At 44.4% G+C, this 20083-nt stretch overlaps 1 protein-coding gene across 1 annotated transcript in view; it reads left to right on the top strand.

Annotated features, from left to right (window-relative positions):
- The window catches only part of CHSY1 (chondroitin sulfate synthase 1), a gene marked incomplete at its 5' end in the record, with an annotated part of 67336 nt that extends 48252 nt beyond the window's left edge, over positions 1 to 19084 (top strand). Inside the window, one exon of the mRNA XM_009699106.1 lies at positions 17383 to 19084. Within this exon, the coding sequence (XP_009697408.1) occupies positions 17383 to 18975 (1593 nt within the window). The remainder of the gene's footprint in view (positions 1 to 17382) is intronic.
- Positions 19085 to 20083: the final 999 nt, after the last annotated feature.

The following is a 20083-nucleotide window of genomic DNA, read 5'->3' as shown; positions in this document are numbered from 1 at the left end:
TTTCTACTGCTGATTCAGCAAAACGCTGACACACAGCAGCACTGCTCTGCTTTATAGTCCAAAGAGCATTTGAAATGGAATAAATCTTGCAATTCCGTTAAAACCATGCCAAAACACTTTTCAGACTGGGTAAATATTAATAGCAGGCTGACATGAGTTTCTTGCGGGCTGTCATCTCTAGCTTTAGCCACCTTGGGCAGGAGGATCTGTGGGAGGTATCTGGCCAAAACCTGTGAGGCTCCTTCTCTCTTAGGGGGAAGAGAAACCGATGGTCAGATCTCCAAGATTATGTTTAATACGGTCGCTGTTTAAGCCACCGATTGAGGAGCAGAAAGTCTGTGTCCCCAGATCTTCTAGAAGAGTCACTCTTACAGGACGAGGTTGCCAAGTCTTCAAAGACTTTAATTATCACGCTGTAATTCCATCTGCGACCTTAATAAAGATGATGTCTTGAGGGGTGATCTGCTTTCGTCCTCCTTTTGCATACTGTGGGCTGATACACGAATGTTTGTAGTTTTGGCATTCTTGATTTTTAGGTGTTTCTCTTAAAACGAGAAGAGAGACTGTATGAAAGTCAAAGGAAGTACAGTCAGTCGTCGATGCAGTCAGGGTAGAATGTGCACAGCTGCCAAGATGAGGTTCAGATATTTTACTGGGTGATACAAAATAAATGTTTAATTCATAGTGCATAACACTTCAAATAAATATAACTTGGCCACCCTCTAATGAGGATATGCTTGGCCATTGACACCTCATATTCTGGATGCAGTTTCTCTGACTAGTTTTTATGGCAGACTGTACAATTTTAGAAAAATAACATTCAAAATACAATTCATTGAATGTTGTCTGAAATGAGTCTTCAGTTTTGTAATATCACATTTGAAACCCTACATTTAAATTGCTGCTTGAAGACAGCCTTCAGGATTAAAACTGGCTTTTTATAGAGCAATAAACTGCAATGTCATATATTAGAGGGTAGCTACATATAGCTACTGTGTACTTTTAACTAAAGACGTTGATGTTTCTCCTCCATTTTCCTTTCTTGAGAGCTGTTTGCTTATTCCCTGCATGCCATGCCATGCTGGATCTGCCTGCATGCAGGTTCCCTTGAGGTTTACCCTGTGCTTAAGGAGGGGAGCAGTTATTTAATTTATGAGCCTGGCTCCACAAAAGAAACAGAAATTTGTGTAGTGATTATTCTTTTCCTTAACGAACAGAGACTAATGCCTGTTTCCCTGCTTTTTGTCCGATAACTAGATTCGTTTCTTGGACTAACCAGCCAGAGAGTGAAGAGGAAGGGAAAGTAGCTGTGAATAACAGAGCGGCTGCAGGAGGGCTCCCACCGCTTCTTCTTGTAGCAGGTGGGAGGGCAAAGAGAGCAGAAGGAAAACGTAACTGCAGCCATTGTAAATAGGGATTTCCTAGGTAAACAGGGATCTTTGTAGTGCAAATCTCATCCACTGAAGTATGTTATTTGTTGCAGGTGTAGAGAATGCTTTCTGTTATATCCACAGTTGCTGTTTCTAATGCTGCTTTTTACCTTTTCTTAAGAGTTGAATATCTCTAATTTTGGGCAACCTTAGTTCTTAAGGCATTATCACATGAATATTGTGCCCTCTCTTTCTGGGAAGATGAGAAGTTAGGATTATATGAAGGATGGTAACGGTGGGGGCAGTTCCGACCACCAGCGAGTGTGCTTTGCAGGGCTGTGGGCTCCTGGAGGCCCTCCAACAGCTTTTTTTTTATCAGCTCCTCCCTGTTTCATGTCTGCAGTGAGACCCATGCGATGCTGATAACTCTCTGGCTATTTCATTTTTGCTAAAGAGGGCTTGGCAAGTGATCTCACACCTCTCCCAGCCATCTTCCCGGACTGCATTTGCAAAGGGATTGTAGCTCTTCCACGTAGTTCTTGGATGGAAAGCATTGCCCCTTCTGCCGAGGAAACCTGCTCCAGAAGCTTGCTAGCACCACTCACCTGTCTTCGGGCACCGTTGTTTCTGCTGCTTGTGTCGATGCCAGGGCTTAAACAACAGGGAAACCAGAATGTTTGCACTGTGAGCTAATCTGCTCTTTAAAGATGTTAGATAATGTAATAAAATAGCTCAGCAGTGCATTGCAATTACCTTTCACATTTCGTCATGCTTCTAAAATTTTTGTCTTCTGAAACGAGGACTATATTTTTAGTACAGTGCAATCAAAAATGTCTGGCCAAGAACCTGATATAGTACGTAGGAAAATGGAAATATTCCTTTAAATGTCTTCCAGAGCTGTGGTTTCCTCTGAGTATTAAACTCCATTTGTTATGTCCTGATTACATACTTTGGTCTGGGTTATATACGGCTTGGTTTTATAATTCCATATATATGGACAGTTTGATCTCTTCCTTGTAGTTTTAGTAACAGAAAGCACAACCTAGACTTTTATTGTAGCATGATGTAAGCATAATTATTTAGTGGGCAAGAGAATCAAGATTACATTCTTTTGTTTGCTTTGCTGCTGAGGCTTACAGATTTATTTTATTTTTTTTTCTTCATGGTTATGACCAAAAGATTCATGCTATTAAAACCCTAGCCATTGTGTCAGGGTAATGGTTTCTGTAACTTGCAAGTGAAGAAAGAAACCTAATATAGAACTGGCTAACTCACCAGTGGAGTGGATTTGACATTTGGATTTGACGTCATTCAACAGTAACATGAATTGGTGCATCTCTTACAAACCTGCGTCTTGGTGAGTTCACATGGTTCACTCTTTCTGGCATTTTGCGGTACTAAGGGCACAAATTATTAGCAGTAGTCCCAACTACTCTAATAAATTACAATCCCTGGCCGTCTTCTGCTTTTTTCAAGTCTTCAGTATATCTCTTTTCCTGTAAGGAAATTTCCAGGCTGGCATTTATCGCACAACTTCCTATCTAACATGGTATCTGTGCAGAACTGCTGTATGATCCCCTGCAGCTCATAAAGCTCCAAGTGCCACCCTGAGCAAGTCATCAGCTATTGTTACTACACACTTTCTCATGCCCGTGGATGGTCTGATGCCTGTCTACTTGCTCTCCTTTGGAACATAAAGCAAAAGCAGAGCAGAGCAGACCAGCTCGGGTAAATGTCTTTTCAGGAGAGTTTCCGGTCTCAGTACTGAGTGGGAGTTGTCTGAAGGATGAAGATGAGGAGGTTGTTTTGGATAGAGTTGATTTTTGATGTTGTGGGGTTGTTTTGCTTTCCCAATGTATTTTAGCCCTTTGACAAAATGGAGGAGCTGAAATTTAATGAGTCGGGTGGTTTCTTTTCCATTCAAAGTGGACAGGAGGACTAAACCACAGGGAAAAAAACAACCTACAAGGAGCCCAGGAAGACAGGCTTTCACAACCAGGAAGACTTGCTTTGACCTACTTCTTGACTCCTTGCAAATAACATGCTACATCTGCTGAGATGATGCTGTTACTCCGCTAGTGGGTCACAAAACCTGAACACTCGTCCTTGCTTCCAAAGAGGACAGTGCTTTGCATAATGGGAAGGCAGCAGCAGGCAGGTGCTGAGTGTGCCAGATCTTCAGGTTCGGGCCACTTTGTTTTGGTTCCAGCCGTAAAACCTTTTTCTTAGAAATCCTTTGAGTGTGAAATCCCAGACCTCACGAACAGGCAGTACTTTTGTTGAAAATCAACGTAATGCAATGAGCGACACATCATACGTGTCTGTCTCCTCACCCGTCCTAAGTAAGGCGAAGAAGTATCCTTTCTGAGTTGATGGATTTAGTGGAGTTTGTATGTGATTTCTTTTAATGTGCTTCAAATTAGTCATGGTGCTTTATTTCCTAGGCTTCATTAAGCTTGAGGTCTGACCATATTGTGATAGTCACTCCTAGCAGTTTACTGAATACTAGTTTTAATATCCGGATATAGATTTCTTCAATATCCTGCAATGCATTTTTCAGTGCTTTTTCTGGATAATGCTAATACTAAACAGTCTGTGATGCACCAGGCCCCCAAGCTATATTTTAAGGTTAGCATAATGCTTTCCATCTTTCATCTTTGCGCAACACAGACTGCTGTTATGTTTTGGGGTTTTTTTAGGACATAAAGTACCCGAAAGCAGCATCTTGCTTAAAAAGTACTGTAAGATGACCCAGTGGTGCTGTAAGCTTGCTTCTTCTGGTCTGCCATTGTGCCTTCTCCCTTCTACTCTCCCTCCATCTTTGCCCATCCTTTGCTCCTCTCTTTTTTTATCTGTGGGAAATATCATAACGGTGCACAGTTTCCGTGGAGAACAAAATGCTCAGGAGATCACCTCTGTATTCTTCTGGCTTAAAGACCTGTAGAAACAAATGTCATTCCAGAGGGGAAAATTAAAGTTCTCTTTTGACAGTTTGCTGAATAAAAAGATGGCACACGGAATAGAATGGGCTCTATTTGTCACCTGTGTTCCTGTGGCACTACTGAATTGACTGTTAAAATTTCTGTGAAGGTAGGAAACAACTATTTTGCAAGTCAAGAAGTTGAACTTCCCTCAGAGACAGAAGGTTGTTATTCGCTGGTGTGTATTGAAGCACTTCTGGACCAGGTGTAGATTTGCCTTCTCCAAAGAGAAAAAAACCTTTGAACATATTATCACTGCCTTAAAAATAAAAAAGAAAACGATCCCCTCAGGCGTTTGACAGGAGGCCAGACCTCAGAGGACAGCTGAAGAAAGAGAGACAGGTTCCTAACATCTGTTTTGGGTGGATGGATTGTATTTGACTTTGTCGTTCACAGCAAGATGAGGCAAAGGCAGCAGAGGAACAGCTTGATGAAAAGCGTGGTCCAGCACACTGCACGCTGACACCCTGACTCTTTGATTTAAAAAAAAAGCGATGGGCAAAACAGCCACGAAATGAGGGGTGAGAATCCTGGGATACGTGCATAGGTTTTTTTGAAGGCTTTAGAGAAAAATACTGATAATGCTGCATTTGGCCTCCCAAATCAGGTTGTTGCTATAGGGTATGTCCTTGACAGATGTCCTTGAGCGGAGTAAGAGCCTTCCTCCCACCCTGAGCTCTCTGGGTGCCTCCAGGCCCTGCCAGATGAGCTGTGTTGAATGGTACTGCTATTTTAAGATGCAAATAGCGTGTCAGTGCCCACTTTGCTTTCTGACACAAGGTGTTACCCCCAGGGCTGAGTCAGCAATGGGGAACATGTCCCTCTGCCGCCAGCTGAGCCTGTTTGCATAAACTTGCTCTGAGTAGCGGTTTTGAAGCCTGCTGTTGGCTATGAGTTGGGAGCGCACCTATTTGCTCATTGGGTTCACGTCAGAGCCCTTATTAGCTCCAGCTCCAAACCACACTGAACTCGGGAACAACCTGCAGTTCAGATGATACAAGTGTATCTCAGAAGAGTACTAAGGCAAATGCAGCAGAAAGTAGTCCTGTGTGTCCCTCTGAAAGCCCCATTGAAGGGCTCTGGCTCCCTCGTGGACGTGCCTTCGTGGGACAGCAGAAGAACACAGTCCTCATCCATGCACCCTGCCCTCCCGGGCCAGTGGCCCGCCTGCGTCTGAACCGCGGCGATTTATAACACCCTGAGGAAACGAGTACCCATTTCAATGCAGCTTTAAGCTGTCAGGCTGTAAATTGTCTTGGTTCAGGAGCTACTTCAAAGCAGCCCTGCCTTCCTGCAGAAAGGAGAAGGCTTTTTGGCAAACCCAGCGCAAGTCATTTGCTATTCATGAGTCAAATCCCTGAAATGTCCTTGATCAACAGCTAAAAATGGGTCATAAGAAGACAAGGCATCGCTGTCTGGTGAACGAAGCTGCTAACTCCACCAGCCTTCTCCATCTGTTGGCTAAAGCTGCTTCTGCTTTCTCAGCAATGGCTTTCCCTCCCTCCCTTCCTTTCTCCATTGTGCTCAGCAGCGTTGAGCATCCACAAGGTTTCCTGAAGCAATGGGACTTCGACCCAGCAGGCAGACCCACCCAGAGCATCTCCAGGTTTCTCTGCTCCTCCCATTGCCCCTGTCTCGCAGATGAGCGAAAAGTATTCATGGGCTAAGGGAAAGTCACTAATGAAAATGTTAACATTCCTCCAGGCTGCCTGGTTTCCAAGTCTAGAAGGGCTGCAGTGTTCAAGGGAGAGGGAAAGAAAACACTAGCTGGGTGCAAGCGGAGACTTGCAGGCTGGCTGATGGAGGGATGGAGGGACAAAGCAGCGATAGCTACAGGTAATGGGCACAAGTTTTGGACTCAGGTCCGCTCTCCCGAAACTACACCTGCAGCAGCTTGGTTGCAACCAGCAGAACGAAGTGTCCTCCAGGTTGGAAGCAGAGGAACAAAGAAAACCCCACGAAGGACTTCGTGTGTGTGGCTAATGTTCAAAAGAGAGTTCAGTGTGTTGTGTGAATAGCCCATCCTTCACCAACCTTGGGAATATTTGAGGCAAGTTTAAGTTATTTTTCCATTTCTAGTGGTGGCTAATGCATTTACATTCAGCATAACTGCATGTATCTGTATTCACATCTCCTGCTTTAATTTAGGGCATGACAAAAGCAACAGTTAAATATTCTTTTTGTCAAAGCTAGATGATGGATGGCGTACATCAGCGAAGCTTAAACACACCCACTCAGAGGTGAGCCCCGTGGTTTGACAGACCGTGTGTAATGCAAGAGGCACTTGGTTACAGAGTGCTGCAGAGTAACACTGCTTGTTACTTTTCCAAACTGTGCCAGACAGCAAACTTCCAGAAAACCTCAGACCATATACAGTTAGCCAGCAGCACTATGTGAAATCTTTAACCATATTTGAACGAACGGGCTAACTTGGACACGGCGAGGAGGGAAATGCCAGTCTGCCTGACAGCTCGTTTTAATAATGAGAAAGTTGTTCCACTGACAGGAGGACGATAAAAGCTGTGGCTACGTAGAAAGATGTTGCCTTTCTTCCAGTTCAGAGCATACATGAAACTGCAGAGGAAGGGGCTGGTCCCAAACCTGTGCATGTGCAGCCGTGCTTTTCCCTTCTTTCACTGCCTTTCCCGTCTTTCACCACTGTTCTCTCCCTTCCAGGGTGTTGAATCTGCACCCACCCTGCAAGCCCTATCCAAATGAGGTTCTAGTTTGCGTTAGCAAAGCACTACTTTCTCCTAAAACATGCCTTATTTTAAATATATTATTCCTTGTGCTTCAGCGAAGCAAGTAATAAAAATAGGTGACCTTTGTAGTTAAAGCTGTTAATGCAAAACTTATGAGGCTTTTGACATACAGGGCATGAAAGTCTAATTCCTGAGAGATCATCAGCCCTCTGAATGGGCAAACTTCCTCTGCTGATCCCCCCGTTGATCAAGGAGCTGTATCTTTTATAACCAAACTACTGTGTATTGCACGTATTTTAGATGGCAGAACTCATTGAGGCGGAGACCTTGTCACTGTATGGTTTTGGCAGTGCCACATCTATGCTGGACGGTATACATATGTTTTCCAGTGATGAGACAAAGGGCAGATTTTGCTTTTAAACTCAGCACAGAGTAGTGGGCAGGCTTTATGTCTTGCACTTTACGAGTGCAAGAAAAACACTTTCGCAATCATGGCATCTCACTGTGGAAATTCTGTCGGCAGCAGCGGCGTTACCGCACGATGCTCTTTACCATCGCAGCCTTCTAAAGCTGCGTTATCCCAGGGCCAGGGCTCAACTGAAGGATCCTATGGGCTGACTGAAACATGTGGCTTCTCCACATAAAACAAGGGTTTGTGGCTTTATTTCCCTCCCCTCCTCTGAGCAATTATTAAACAATTCTTTTGGCAAAAAAAAAAAAGTGCACGCGTTTAAACCGCACACTTCAGAACAATGCTGTGCAGCTTTAGTGAACCCTGGAAGCTGTCATCCTGCGCTGCTCCCTGTGTGAAAGAAGCTGGTGATTGAGTCCAGGCCCTTGTAGATGATCATCAAACCAGCTCCAGAAATGGTGGCTCTGGCTGAAAAACCAGACTGAAGATGAAGAACCGACCTGAGCTCACAGGCTGGTGAAAGAGGAGCAGTGAAACCACCCGTCTGTGTCACAAACGTTACATGTGTATTGAGCGCTGGTTCTGTGGGACTTTGTAAGGAACTCCATAGCTGTTTTTATTTTCCACCAATGGGAATAAAAGGAGATGTTCTTTTAAATCCGGATTAATTTAGGAGAAGCAGCCAGAGGATTATGGACTGAGTTCCCACTCCGTTGCTGGATGCCTTGAGGGGCATCCTGCTGACACCGGCCCCTGGCAGAAAACCCAGTGCTGCCTCATGCCTCCGACTCCCCTCCCGTTGGGAGCAGGCCAGCCGTCAGCAGCAGGCAGCAAAGGTGGGCAGCCTTGCTGTGGTGAGTGGAGGGACATGGTGGTCCTTGCTGGGAGGCTTTCTGCTTTTGGAGGGCTGATACATAGTTAATGACAGGCCCTGGTGCCTTGTGCTCAGCCACAGTAGCTCTTCCTAAGCTTGCTGAGCTAGAGGGGTAGCGAGGACACGTGGGATGACCAGAGGCCCTCAAATGGTGCTGAAGAGGGCTGGCTGTCAGATGGGGGTGCTTTTCACCTGAAAGAAGTCAGCTGAATTCCCATGGAGCACCCCATCACCTGCAAGCTCAGAGCTGCTGCATGCTCTTTTTCCTAAAGGGCTGTGGGTATTAAATCACCTTAAGTATTGGATGACCCTGGAAAAAGCAGTTAGTGAGCACCGAGTTGGAGCACTCGTTAAAATCCAAGCCTGGAGGAGAGATGGTTGTGGCATCTGGTTAACACAACAGCGATTCGGCCGTCACCTTGTCCTTTGTGCTGTTGCAAACCAGGCGACACCGATGAGATGCGAGCGGAACCAATCATTGATCCAGCGTGTCCACGTGGATCCAGCGAGGCCAAGTGGATGGAACGAGCCCGCTCTCAGAGTTTATTTAAATGTTGGCTTGCTCTGTATTTAAGACATGCCTGCCAGCATGAGGTGGTGTCCAGCTGTCACCTCCTAGGGACAGGACACCACTGATTTGGAAGAGGCTAAGGTTTCAAGAGTGTCCCGAACAACGTCCCTTCTTCTAGCTGCTCGCCTGGCAGAGACACAGCTCGGCAGCACCCATAGAAGCGGCTGTTGTGGCAGCTGGGAGGAGAGTTCCTAGCAATCCGAAATCTGATATATTCCCAGTTTTCTGTCAGTTTTGATTAGCCGATACTGATGCTGCTGGCAGAGAAATGGTTTTACCATCGGTTATTAGGAAAGCATACAGCAGACAGATTTCTAAATGCAGTTATGAAAGATGCTCTGTCACTTCGAGGCTGTTACTGGCACTGCAGGTTTGAAGGGCTGCAGCTTTGACACAGGCAGTTCAGCAGTTGGCCTTGGCTTGGGGATTTTATTCAGCATTCCCAGCTCCCCTCTTGCCCCTTTCCAAAAGATGTATTCCTGCCACAAGTTTTCGTGAGGGATCAGAAACGGAAAGCGTGGCCTGTTGCCATGAAAAAGGGAGCTGTGTCCCTCCTCGTCTAAAATGGTGCTGCTTAAGCTGGCAGTGCCAAAAGTCTTGAAAATGAGTCTGTTTTTTAAAATACACCCTGGGAAGAACTGCAGCAGTAGCTATTGTGAGGCCAAATCTTTGCCTAATTAAATTCACAGTAATCTCCTGTGAAGGCTCAGAGAGATTTAGAGCTTTGCGCTGATGCGACTGCTTCAGTAGTGTCTTTCAGCCGGGACCTGTTGCTGTGACATTGCCTCCATGTAGGGCACCGTGTACCTACTGAGGGATGGGGCTTCCTGAAATGTCTTGCATAAAAAAAAAAAGCTGTGCTGCTGATGTGGGCAAGGCTGAAGGGGCTGGATCCTGCAGCTGGATCCACTGGGGCTGATCCTTCCCCCAGGGTTCCTGCAGGATCTGGTGTTGGCAGAGACCTGGAGACCTGGTCTGGTGTGTGCTCCGAAGTCACTGCTGTCCCCATCCTGTCTGGCAGAGAGGCCACGCTGCTCTGGCTTTATTGTTGATGTTGGACTGATGTTGAGATGATGTGTGGATGCCTAGGCTGCTGCTGAAGTTTCTCCAAGGAGAGGGTTTCTTCTCCATCCCCCTGTAAGCAACAGCTTGTGGTAGCCTTGCCAAGGGTTTTGGGTCCAAAAAGACTCATCATCCATCATGGCTCACAACTCGAACAAAACCGCTGGATGTGGAAAGTAGCTCCCAAATAGGCATCTTTGAATTCCATGGACAAAAGTATTTTTAAATTATTACATTACTGCCTCTTGAAAACACATGGTGGAAAATCACACAGCAGGCCAGAAGGGGTCTTCTCTTCTGTAGTCTCTGCTCAGAGACTGCATCCCTCTAACTGTTTCCAGCATCCAAAAAAATATTTGCCAGGGTGTCAGAAGCTTTCTGCTCATCATCTGCAAGAAACAACCCTCCAAGGGTCATGTACTGCTCCCCTGAAGTCTTAACACTTTGCATGAGAAAGAGCAGATACAGACTTCCAAGGCTGCGGCTCGCTCTTTCATGAGCCTGTTGAAATTCATAATGAAAACCAAATTTTTCTTGTACTCTGCCTGTTCTGCAGAGTCGAAAAGTGTGGAGTTGACAACAAGGAAGAGAAATTCCGAGATGCAGTGTGTTGGGTGGGCAAGTAATGTGGCATCATCCCCGAGTCTGGCCTTTAAATGAACAAATCAGCAGCGAGTCATTGTATTCCCGGTTTTGTTTGGATCCGAGACAGAGGCAGTCCCTCTCTGCTGGAGAGGGAGAGCTGAATCATTTTCCCTGTGGGTCAGAGCCTGAACTTGAGCAAGGGAGAGCCATGTGCAGAATAACAGTTTGCACCAGGACTCGTAATTTGGAAATTATGCTAGAAACAAATTTCGAGTACGCTTTCTCAAGAAACAGCAATGATAATTAGTCATTAGCACCTATGATGTTCTGCTTCTTTACTAGCTGTAGCATAGAACATTTGTTAATATTTAGGGGTATTTTATTTGGTTTTGTTTCTGTTGAATCAGAATCCTTTGGAAGAAAACCCTGCAATTGCATCCAGCTCTCCTAAGGTTTGCACAGTCAAATCTAAAATGGCACATTCTGTTTTATCTGGTTACTCCTAAGGTACAAAATGCTTTCAGGTCATATTCTGGTTTATGCTTTAAAAACATAAATCTGTGTCTCTAGAGAAGCAGTTCCAGGCTTCATGGAGCGCACAATGGCACCTGTGTAGTTTGTGTGTCAGACACAGCCAAGGGGGAAGGAGGTTTCACTAAATGGGTGACTGTCTTCTTTTGAGAGTGTTACGTGATTGCACTAGACTTTTCTTTACACACCAGGTCTGATTCAACCTGTCCCCCTTATCCAGAATAGGCGAGACCTGAGGAAGGAATCCTTGCTTTATGACTAAGAGTTAGAGACCAGGATCCTGTAGCCTCGTTTAGACCAGGAGGATGAAGCTCAGTTTAATGCAGGGCCAGGAGGAGAGAAGTTCTCCTCTGCTTCGTAGCTGGAGGATCTGAGTTCTCAGATGCCATGGATTGCTCACACGTGTAGGTTTTGGGTAGCGAGATCGTCAAGCTCAAGGTCAGAGTTGAAGTACACGACACCAGTTTTGAAGACACATTCATTTTTGTGGGTTTTCTTCTTTCTGTTGCCAAGCTGGGAATACTTTAAAGTCTACTTGGTTTGAAAAACTGTAAATTAATGAGTAATTCTTAAGCTCTTGTACTTGCTTAAACAAGAAAGGGTTGGGAGAAGGACAGTTGTTTAATTAAACAGCTACTTGGTATTGTTAACAAAAGGTTGAACTCCAGCAGTAACTCTCCTAATTCACAGATTCCTTGGGAATTCAGTGACCTTGAGTTTGCTGTGCTTGAAATTTGCCTTAGATACTTGGCTTCCTTTCTCGAATACTTTGGAAAGGAGAGTGGTGCAGAAGGCACTGTGAGGCTCTTGAGTGAGACAGGCGCTGTTTCGCTTAGTATCATGTAAGAAGAGGCAATTGTGCTGTACAAAATAAACTTCTTGCTTCAGAGCATGCCTCAAGTTATTGCAGAGGTCGCAGTATATCACAGCTGGATCTGCCTCTGCTCCTCTAGCAGTCTGCTATGGAAATTTTGAGTACTGCCTGTTCGGGATGTCCAGCTGATTTTCTTACTCTGCTTTAATTTGTGAAACAAAGCAAATGTGAACCAGTGGTGCATGATGAAATTTGTGTGAGAAGTGATCCTAGTCTGAGGAATCACATCACTTAATTGTGCTCCAGAGCTCAGGGCTTCACTTGTCAGCTGAGAGGGAAGTCTGATCTCCCTGTGCCGAATGCTGTTTCCTGCATCCTTTCCTGTAGTGGCAACTGGGGAAGTTACAGGGATGAACAAGTGCCCAAGTACGCTGGAAACGAATGTTTATCCATTACTTCCCTGTGTTTGTCTCCACCATAATAATGCTGCTCACAAGTGACTTCAGTCATGTCAGTGATTAGCTGTGGGATCGCACATAAAGCATTGGGATTTAAAACAGAAAGATCATCGTTAATGAGAACGCGGAGTACACAGAATTGTATCCAGAGAGCTCACTACAGTCTCCCCTTCCACCATAGGCAAGTCAGCACTAAACGAAGATCCACTGCTTCTTTCCATTTCGTCTACATTCAGAATATTTTATCAACTTAGCTATACTGTTAAAAAACCAGAACACTAGTGATCTGTTTTGGTTGATCACTCCGAAGTGGCAAAGCTGTATTAGCGCAGCTACAATTACTTCATGCAGTTACTTGGGATGTGGGTGCAAAAAACCTTTCAGTTTGCTTCAACCAACCAACGGGAACTGCCCCTTTGCACCGCTACGACTGGGCTGCGCCTCTGGAAGGAGGAGCGAGGAGGAGATGGGGGTGAGCATCCTCCGTAGTTTTGGCAGCAGAGCTGTGGGGCAGGGTAAGGGCTGTCCCGGCACCTGCGTTACTCTCAGGGGAGAACAGCTCTGCACCAGCTGCGGAGAGGGACCTACATGCCCATCTCCTCCCAACTGAGGTGCTCACACGTTAGGTGACGTTAGCCATCTTTCGAGCTTTTCATTAGGTTGGCTTTGTATTTAAAGAACATCTTGGGCATTTCGAAGCCTGCCGTACGACATGTCTTGTCCATGATTGCTTTTCATGAGACTTCTGGGTCTGTGTTTTCTGGGCTGTGGTAGTACAATCTGGAGCTGTGAGAGAAAGCCCTCGGGGACTAATCCGTGGCTGTGGGCCAGTTTCTGCATAAACTAGTCTTATTTTTAAAGTCCATTTTCTCCGGTACACTTTTTTTGGCCTGCAAAAGACTTCTTCATTTAAAACTAAGAACATAACACTCTCTCCTTTCAGTTGGTCTTTTGGATATGAGCCAGTAGTGCCCACAACAGCTGTACCACAGTTTAAACATTCAGTCTCTAATGGTTTGGGGAACATTAGGGTTTTTAAGGCTTCAACAGGTCTAGAGTAAATAGTGGTCAATAAAGAGTAGCTCTTCTTTGTATCCCTATGCTCTCAGTGCTCTGCGCTAGAATAAAGCATGCTTAGAATATAATCATTGCAAAATTAATATCCATGAAAGGTTCTTTTTTTTTGAAAAGAATCATAGAGAAACCTGTTTCACTAAAAGAAGAGTTTGCCAGAGTTCAACTGGCGAGAGCCTGGTAACAGGCATGGGGAAGTTTGCACGTAATGTCTGTTAGAGAAACGCACGTTCTGGGCTTGTGTCGCTCTCCACGTGTGTGTTTAATGGCTGCTATGTGGGAGGAACAAATAAATGACAGGTATTACTGCCTCTGTCGTCTTCTCCCACCCACCTATTAATGATGTACGCAAGAGCTAATTATCATTTTTTGCCTGCCTTATGGCTTTCCAGTATTGCGTGGAGTTGAAAGTTAGTGTGTGCTAATAAGTAATACTTAACAGAGTGCTTTGGACCCAAAGGAGGCAGAAACTACGTTAGCAGTGATGGGCGATTGTCGGGCGTTGCCCTTGTTAGTGATCGAACCCAATGCCGAGGACTAGCGCTGCCTTAATGATATAAGCAAATTAATGTTGGTAGAGCTGTCAAGCTGTATGGAGGAAACTGCTCATGCCTTTCAAATTTTGTGGATGTGGGTGAGAAAGCGCAATCCGATACGCTGAGCTCCTTATCGTGAAGGAAAGCCCACGGGCATCACAGCACTTCTGCAGCATTGGGTCAGTGTCTGCAGGCGCCGAGGCCCAGGAAGGGTTAAATTGCTCTGTTGGCTTCTGGCCACTTGGACTTCTTTTACAGCACGTCATGCCACTGTGCAAAAATAGTTTGTAAATCGTTCTTCTCTCTGTAGGGAATTGATTAACCCCTTCTGATACCCTTCCGGGTGCTTCCTACCGGTGTGGGGTGTAACTTGGTTCCTAGATGGGGCATTGGGGCTGCAAAATGCCGGCACGTCTCGTGCCTGATACAGCTTGCTGAATGTGAGGAGACGAGGGATGCTGGAGTAAGGAGAGGGGGGGACTTCATAGGAAAAACAGTGAAAGCGCCAGCCTTGCAAGGCATTCTTCTGAAAAATAGGATTATATAAAAGCCTGGTTACTGTGGTGCTTCTCATTAGTTGCACTGCAGGGTTGGCCGGAGCGCAGGGTTTGTTACGGTTGTCACCTTTTTGGCTGGAGCAAGGTGGCCGTTAATAGATGTTTCGGTTGTAAATTGCTTTGCGTTGAAGCACCAGTCTTGCTGAGATGTATTTTCTTTTCAGTTCAATGTTCGAAGTTAGGTAGTTTTTGGAAGCAGCTAGAAGTCGTATTAAAAGTTCAGAAGTTAATGGCCTAGCTAAGAGGTTACTCCTGCATGGCAAGCCAGAGCTCTAAAATACGCTTGTTAATTTTATTCAGGGCCGTTTGCTAGGGGTTCATATCTTTACTTCCATGGGGAAATTTCATAACATTTTCCTACCCATCAGTATTCTATTAAACATTCGTTGTGTAATCTAAAAGCCTTTCTGCTTCTCATGGTTTCCTCTTGTAGCTAATTCAGAATGCCCTAGATGGCAATTTTGGAATAAATGCATTCAGGCTGCATGGTCTTGATTTTGTTTTCTTATAAATTCAAAACAAGATTTGAAATTAAGTCCTATCATCAATTTTCCTTTAAATAATAGTTGCCTAATGACATGATTTAAGAATTTTTATCTAATGTCACAATACTCCTGGAAAAGCCTGCGCCGATAGTTGTATTGTCGTTAAAATGTCAGTGAAATCTGTTACCATACGCATTTAATACTTATGTATATATTTAGTGTTAGAGAGGATAGATCAGTGGAGTCAGTAAAAATATACGTGTGGGTCCTGCAGTGTTGGACTGGTCTTGTTCTTGCTGTGTGAGCTCTCCATTGTAATAAATTGTGCTTACAGGACTGACCGTAAGTGGGTGTGATTTGAGGTCTCCTAGAGCCCTTCATAGAAGCAGCGAGGTTCAAAGTGGACAAAAAAATAAAGTGTTACTAGTAGGGGAAACAATATAGGGATACAAATGAAGAACAGTCTTTGAGGGAGTGGAAAAACGTGCTTCTTGGGAAAGCATGAGGTTTGTTCAATTTGGATAACTCTGCTGAACATAGGATTAGATCAACTAACCTCTGCCCGTAGCAGTCTTTTAAATCTTGCCTTACTTTGCAAGGGATGTGTATCTTGAGAGGCATCTCATCTGTGGCTTGCCAAGAGGCCGTCACCAAGATGTTCTCCTTTGGCTGCGTTGCTGTATGGGATCTGTCTACTAAGAGGCAGCCTCCGGCCTGAATTGCTGACGGACAGCGTGAAAGCGGGAGGAATCACTGCGGGGAGAGTGGGCAAGAAGGTGAACTTGAGCAGAAAAGGAGAAGGGGTGGGGGATTGGTGATGACCCATGAAAAAAAAAGTCCTTTCTTTCTCAGTCCGGCTGAAATTCCTTCCTCTCTCCTTTCAAATGAATTATGTTTGTTCAGATTAAAATCCATACGAGCCACTGCAAGTAGATGCAGCTTGCTCCTGTGCTGTCCACAGAGATACACGGAATTTCACGTTTCAGTATGCGCACATCTGGTTTGATAAGATAGCAGCAATTAAATCCAGGTGTAAGTTTATCCCTTGGATTCAATGTCTGTCCACAACAATGGGAAAAATGCAACTGAAGGCCTAATAAAACAAGACTTCTGCTGGGTCTGAACAGCCGGTAGAAGCATCGCTCGCGCTGTCTGTTAAAAGGAGGCTTTCTGTGCCGGTGATTTTCCTTTTAGTGCTCTGTTTAATTGCCGTCATATTTGAGTCATTCTCTCTTCTGTTCGTCTTTTGCATTTTAGCTCTTTGCTAATCTTTATAGCCTTTTAACGTGTGCTTTATTGACTGTATTACCTGGAGCAAATTCTGCTGCCAGTAAGGTAGATTGGATCCTATCTCAAATGAAGCTGTCGCGTCAGCTCCTCTGGCAGGTTGATGACATTTGTGTCGTGACGTAGAATCAGTCCGTGATCTTTTTAAATGTCCGTTGTCTAGCCTGGTATATAACCTTGGCCTTGAGGGGGGAGGTTTCCTGTTTTTTTTTTTTTATTCCAGTTTATTTTCTGCATTATCATCCTGGTTTGCACATACCTTTCATTATATCAGGTACTGCCTGAGCTACTGAAAATTGTGAAGCTGGTTTGTCTGCTTTTCTCAAGTTGTGGCTTTCTGTAAGGCTTGTGAATCTAATCTTAGCTGGCTATCTTCTTGTTTTGAAATAGCAGTTTTCACTTTAAGGATGCCTTTATTCTAGCATACGTACGCATGCTGTATTACCTGCTTCCTGGAGCTACTGCTAGGAATCTCAGCTGCATTTTACTTTCTATGGACGTTTTAAAGTGACAGGGGAACTGTAGCTTTGCATTGCAGCACTTGAGATAAGATGTTTGGTATCTTGACTGAAACGTTCAGGAAGCTGGATTTTTAATGCCTAAGCAGCATCTGGGTGTGGCAGAAAAAGTGTCGTCATACTTGCTTACTATATACATGGCATCCTTTTTTATTATTATTAAAGCCCATGGGAAGCAGACGAATAGTAAGAGTTTTGTATTGAACACTTCATGGTTTGTTTTTTTTTTTTCCTGGTGATGCTGTGGTGTTGTGAAGAAATGAGCTTACAATCTACTTACTGCTCAGTTGTTTGGCTGACGGTGATATCTCTAGAATGGGCTGTAGTAATCCCAAATCCGTGGTAGATGTTTCTTTCACCAGTTTACAATGAATAATCCTCTTAATTTCCTTGAATAGCAGCTGGTATTGCTACAACCTGTGCCTAAAACCAAGAACAGCTTATTCCGAAAGCCGCCTGGCCCTGCGAGCAAGGAGGAATTTTCTCCCAGCAGGGGTTGCGTGGGCTAACTTCCGCAAGGACAGCACTGCTGAGACGCTAACTTCTCCTTTCTCTCTTCTTCTAGATGCAGCAGCTGTTCTATGAAAATTATGAGCAGAACAAAAAAGGTTATATCCGAGACCTGAGGAACAGCAAAATACACAGAGCTATAACGCTGCACCCCAATAAGAACCCCCCGTACCAGTACAGACTTCACAGCTACATGTTGAGCCGCAAGATAGCAGAGCTGCGCCACCGGACTGTACAGCTGCACCGGGAAATTGTCCTGATGAGCAAATACAGCAATACAGAAATCCACAAAGATGACCTGCAGCTGGGGATGCCACCCTCCTTCATGCGATTCCAGCCCCGCCACCGGGAAGAAATCTTGGAGTGGGAGTTTCTTACAGGAAAGTATTTGTATTCGGGTGCCGACGGGCAGCCCCCTCGGAGAGGAATGGATTCTTCTCAGCGTGAAGCGTTGGATGACATTGTTATGCAGGTCATGGAAATGATCAACGCCAACGCTAAGACCCGGGGGAGGATCATAGATTTCAAGGAAATACAGTATGGCTATCGCCGAGTAAATCCCATGTACGGAGCAGAGTACGTTCTTGACTTGTTGCTTCTGTACAAAAAGCATAAGGGGAAGAAGATGACCGTCCCTGTCAGGAGGCACGCGTACTTGCAACAGACATTCAGCAAGATCCAGTTTATGGAGCACGAAGAGATGGATGCCAAAGAGCTGGCCAGCAAAATCAACCAGGATTCTGGATCCTTGTCGTTCCTCTCCAACTCGCTGAAGATGTTTGTTCCCTTCCAGCTCATCAGATCAAAATCAGAGAGGAAGGAACTCAAAGACAAGAAGATCAACATCCTGATTCCTCTCTCCGGACGTTTTGACATGTTTGCAAGGTTCATGGGAAATTTTGAAAAGACGTGCCTCATTCCAAACCAGAACGTCAAGCTGGTTGTCCTGCTTTTCAATTCCAACTCCAACCCTGACAAAGCAAAGCAGATTGAGCTGATGAGAGATTACCGCTCCAAATACCCCAAGGCTGACATGCAGGTTTTACCGGTGTCAGGGGAGTTCTCGAGGGCACTGGCTCTGGAAGTCGGATCTTCTCAGTTCCAGAACGAGTCTTTACTTTTCTTCTGTGATGTTGACTTAGTGTTTACCACGGAATTCCTCCAGCGGTGTAGAGCCAACACAGTTTTGGGTCAACAAGTATACTTTCCCATCATTTTTAGCCAGTATGATCCAAAGATTGTTTATAGTGGAAAAGTTCCTAGTGACAATCACTTTGCCTTCACCCAGAAAACAGGTTTCTGGAGGAACTATGGCTTTGGTATTACCTGTATTTACAAAGGTGATCTTCTTCGAGCGGGTGGCTTTGATGTCTCCATCCAAGGCTGGGGCCTTGAAGACGTAGACCTATTTAACAAAGTCATTCAAGCTGGCTTAAAAACTTTCCGAAGCCAAGAAATTGGAGTAGTCCATGTGCATCACCCTGTTTTTTGTGACCCTAACCTTGATCCAAAACAATATAAAATGTGCTTGGGGTCCAAAGCTTCAACTTATGGGTCCACGCAACAGCTGGCTGAAATATGGTTTGAAAAAAATGACCCAAATTTTGGGAAAAGCAGCAATACAAATGGCTCAGTGAGGACAGCCTAATGTCCAGCTATGCTGGAAAAGACTCTTTTTTTAATTATCTAATTTATTTTTGGGAAAATGGTTTTTGATAATTCACTTTTAAAAGACCACACAGGATATATTTTAGAAACCATCATTGTTTTCTTACAAAGTGCTCGTTTTGAGAAGAACAAGGCCGTTGTTTTTTTGTTGTTGTTGTCGTTTTGGTTTTGAACAAAACTGTGATCAATATTTGCCTTCAAACAAAAAAATTGTTTAAGAGTTATCTGACCGATCAGCGGAAATCTGACTTGAATTAGAATTTCCTTATGAACAAAAGGTTGTTTCCTACCTTTTCTGTTGCCATCTTCGTTGCTGGGATTCTGTAAATTGGGACCTGAGCGTAGAAGCCAAGTGACAAAACGGTGTATCTAAATGTTTTGTTGTGACGGCTACCGTGCAAAGATTCTGCTTCTTTTGTTAAGGAGAGCCATTATTTTTTGGATTGCGTTAGAACAAAATAAGGCGGTATGGCGATGGTAAGGGTATTAATCGCAGGAGTTTTTTGTTCTGTTTTGGTTTGTTTCCAAATGGCTGGTTATTTCAGTTTAAAAATAACACTTCCACTTATTATGGCCAGGCGACTTCAAGGGAGGGAAGAAAGTAAGCACAACCTGCTATCCCATTAGTCCTTGTAGAAATTTTTGTCTTTTGTATTTGGTCCATATATGGACATAATGTTTTAAGAATCCGTGGTGGGTTCTGTGTATTATCCTCAACCGCTGTCCTGTCTAGAGCTGAGACGATGTGATCAAGAAATGCCGAAGTGTAATGAGGGAGGGGAAGAGGATGGGAAATGCGAATCTCTTGCAGGAAAGCGACAGTACACAACGAACAATTAGAGATCCCGAACGAGAACTTTGAAAAATCTTCCGTACTGAGTGTACTGCACCTGATTGCATTGAATTTGTTCAGTCGGTTACGTGACGTTAATGGGAACAATTATTACATTTGATTACTAGTTTCGTTTTGGGATTATTTTTTTCTGTATCTGATAGTCCGTTAATTTATTTAATATCCATCGGTTTAGGTTCTTGACCTTTGCTTGAATATCTGTTAGTCATTTTAATATTTTATATATATATATATG

Source organism: Cariama cristata, unplaced genomic scaffold, assembly GCF_000690535.1.
Source record: "Cariama cristata isolate BGI_N322 unplaced genomic scaffold, ASM69053v1 scaffold15244, whole genome shotgun sequence".
NCBI lineage: Eukaryota > Metazoa > Chordata > Aves > Cariamiformes > Cariamidae > Cariama > Cariama cristata.
The sequence above is the reverse complement of the archived record's forward strand: the minus strand, read 5'-3'. Positions and strand labels throughout refer to the sequence as shown.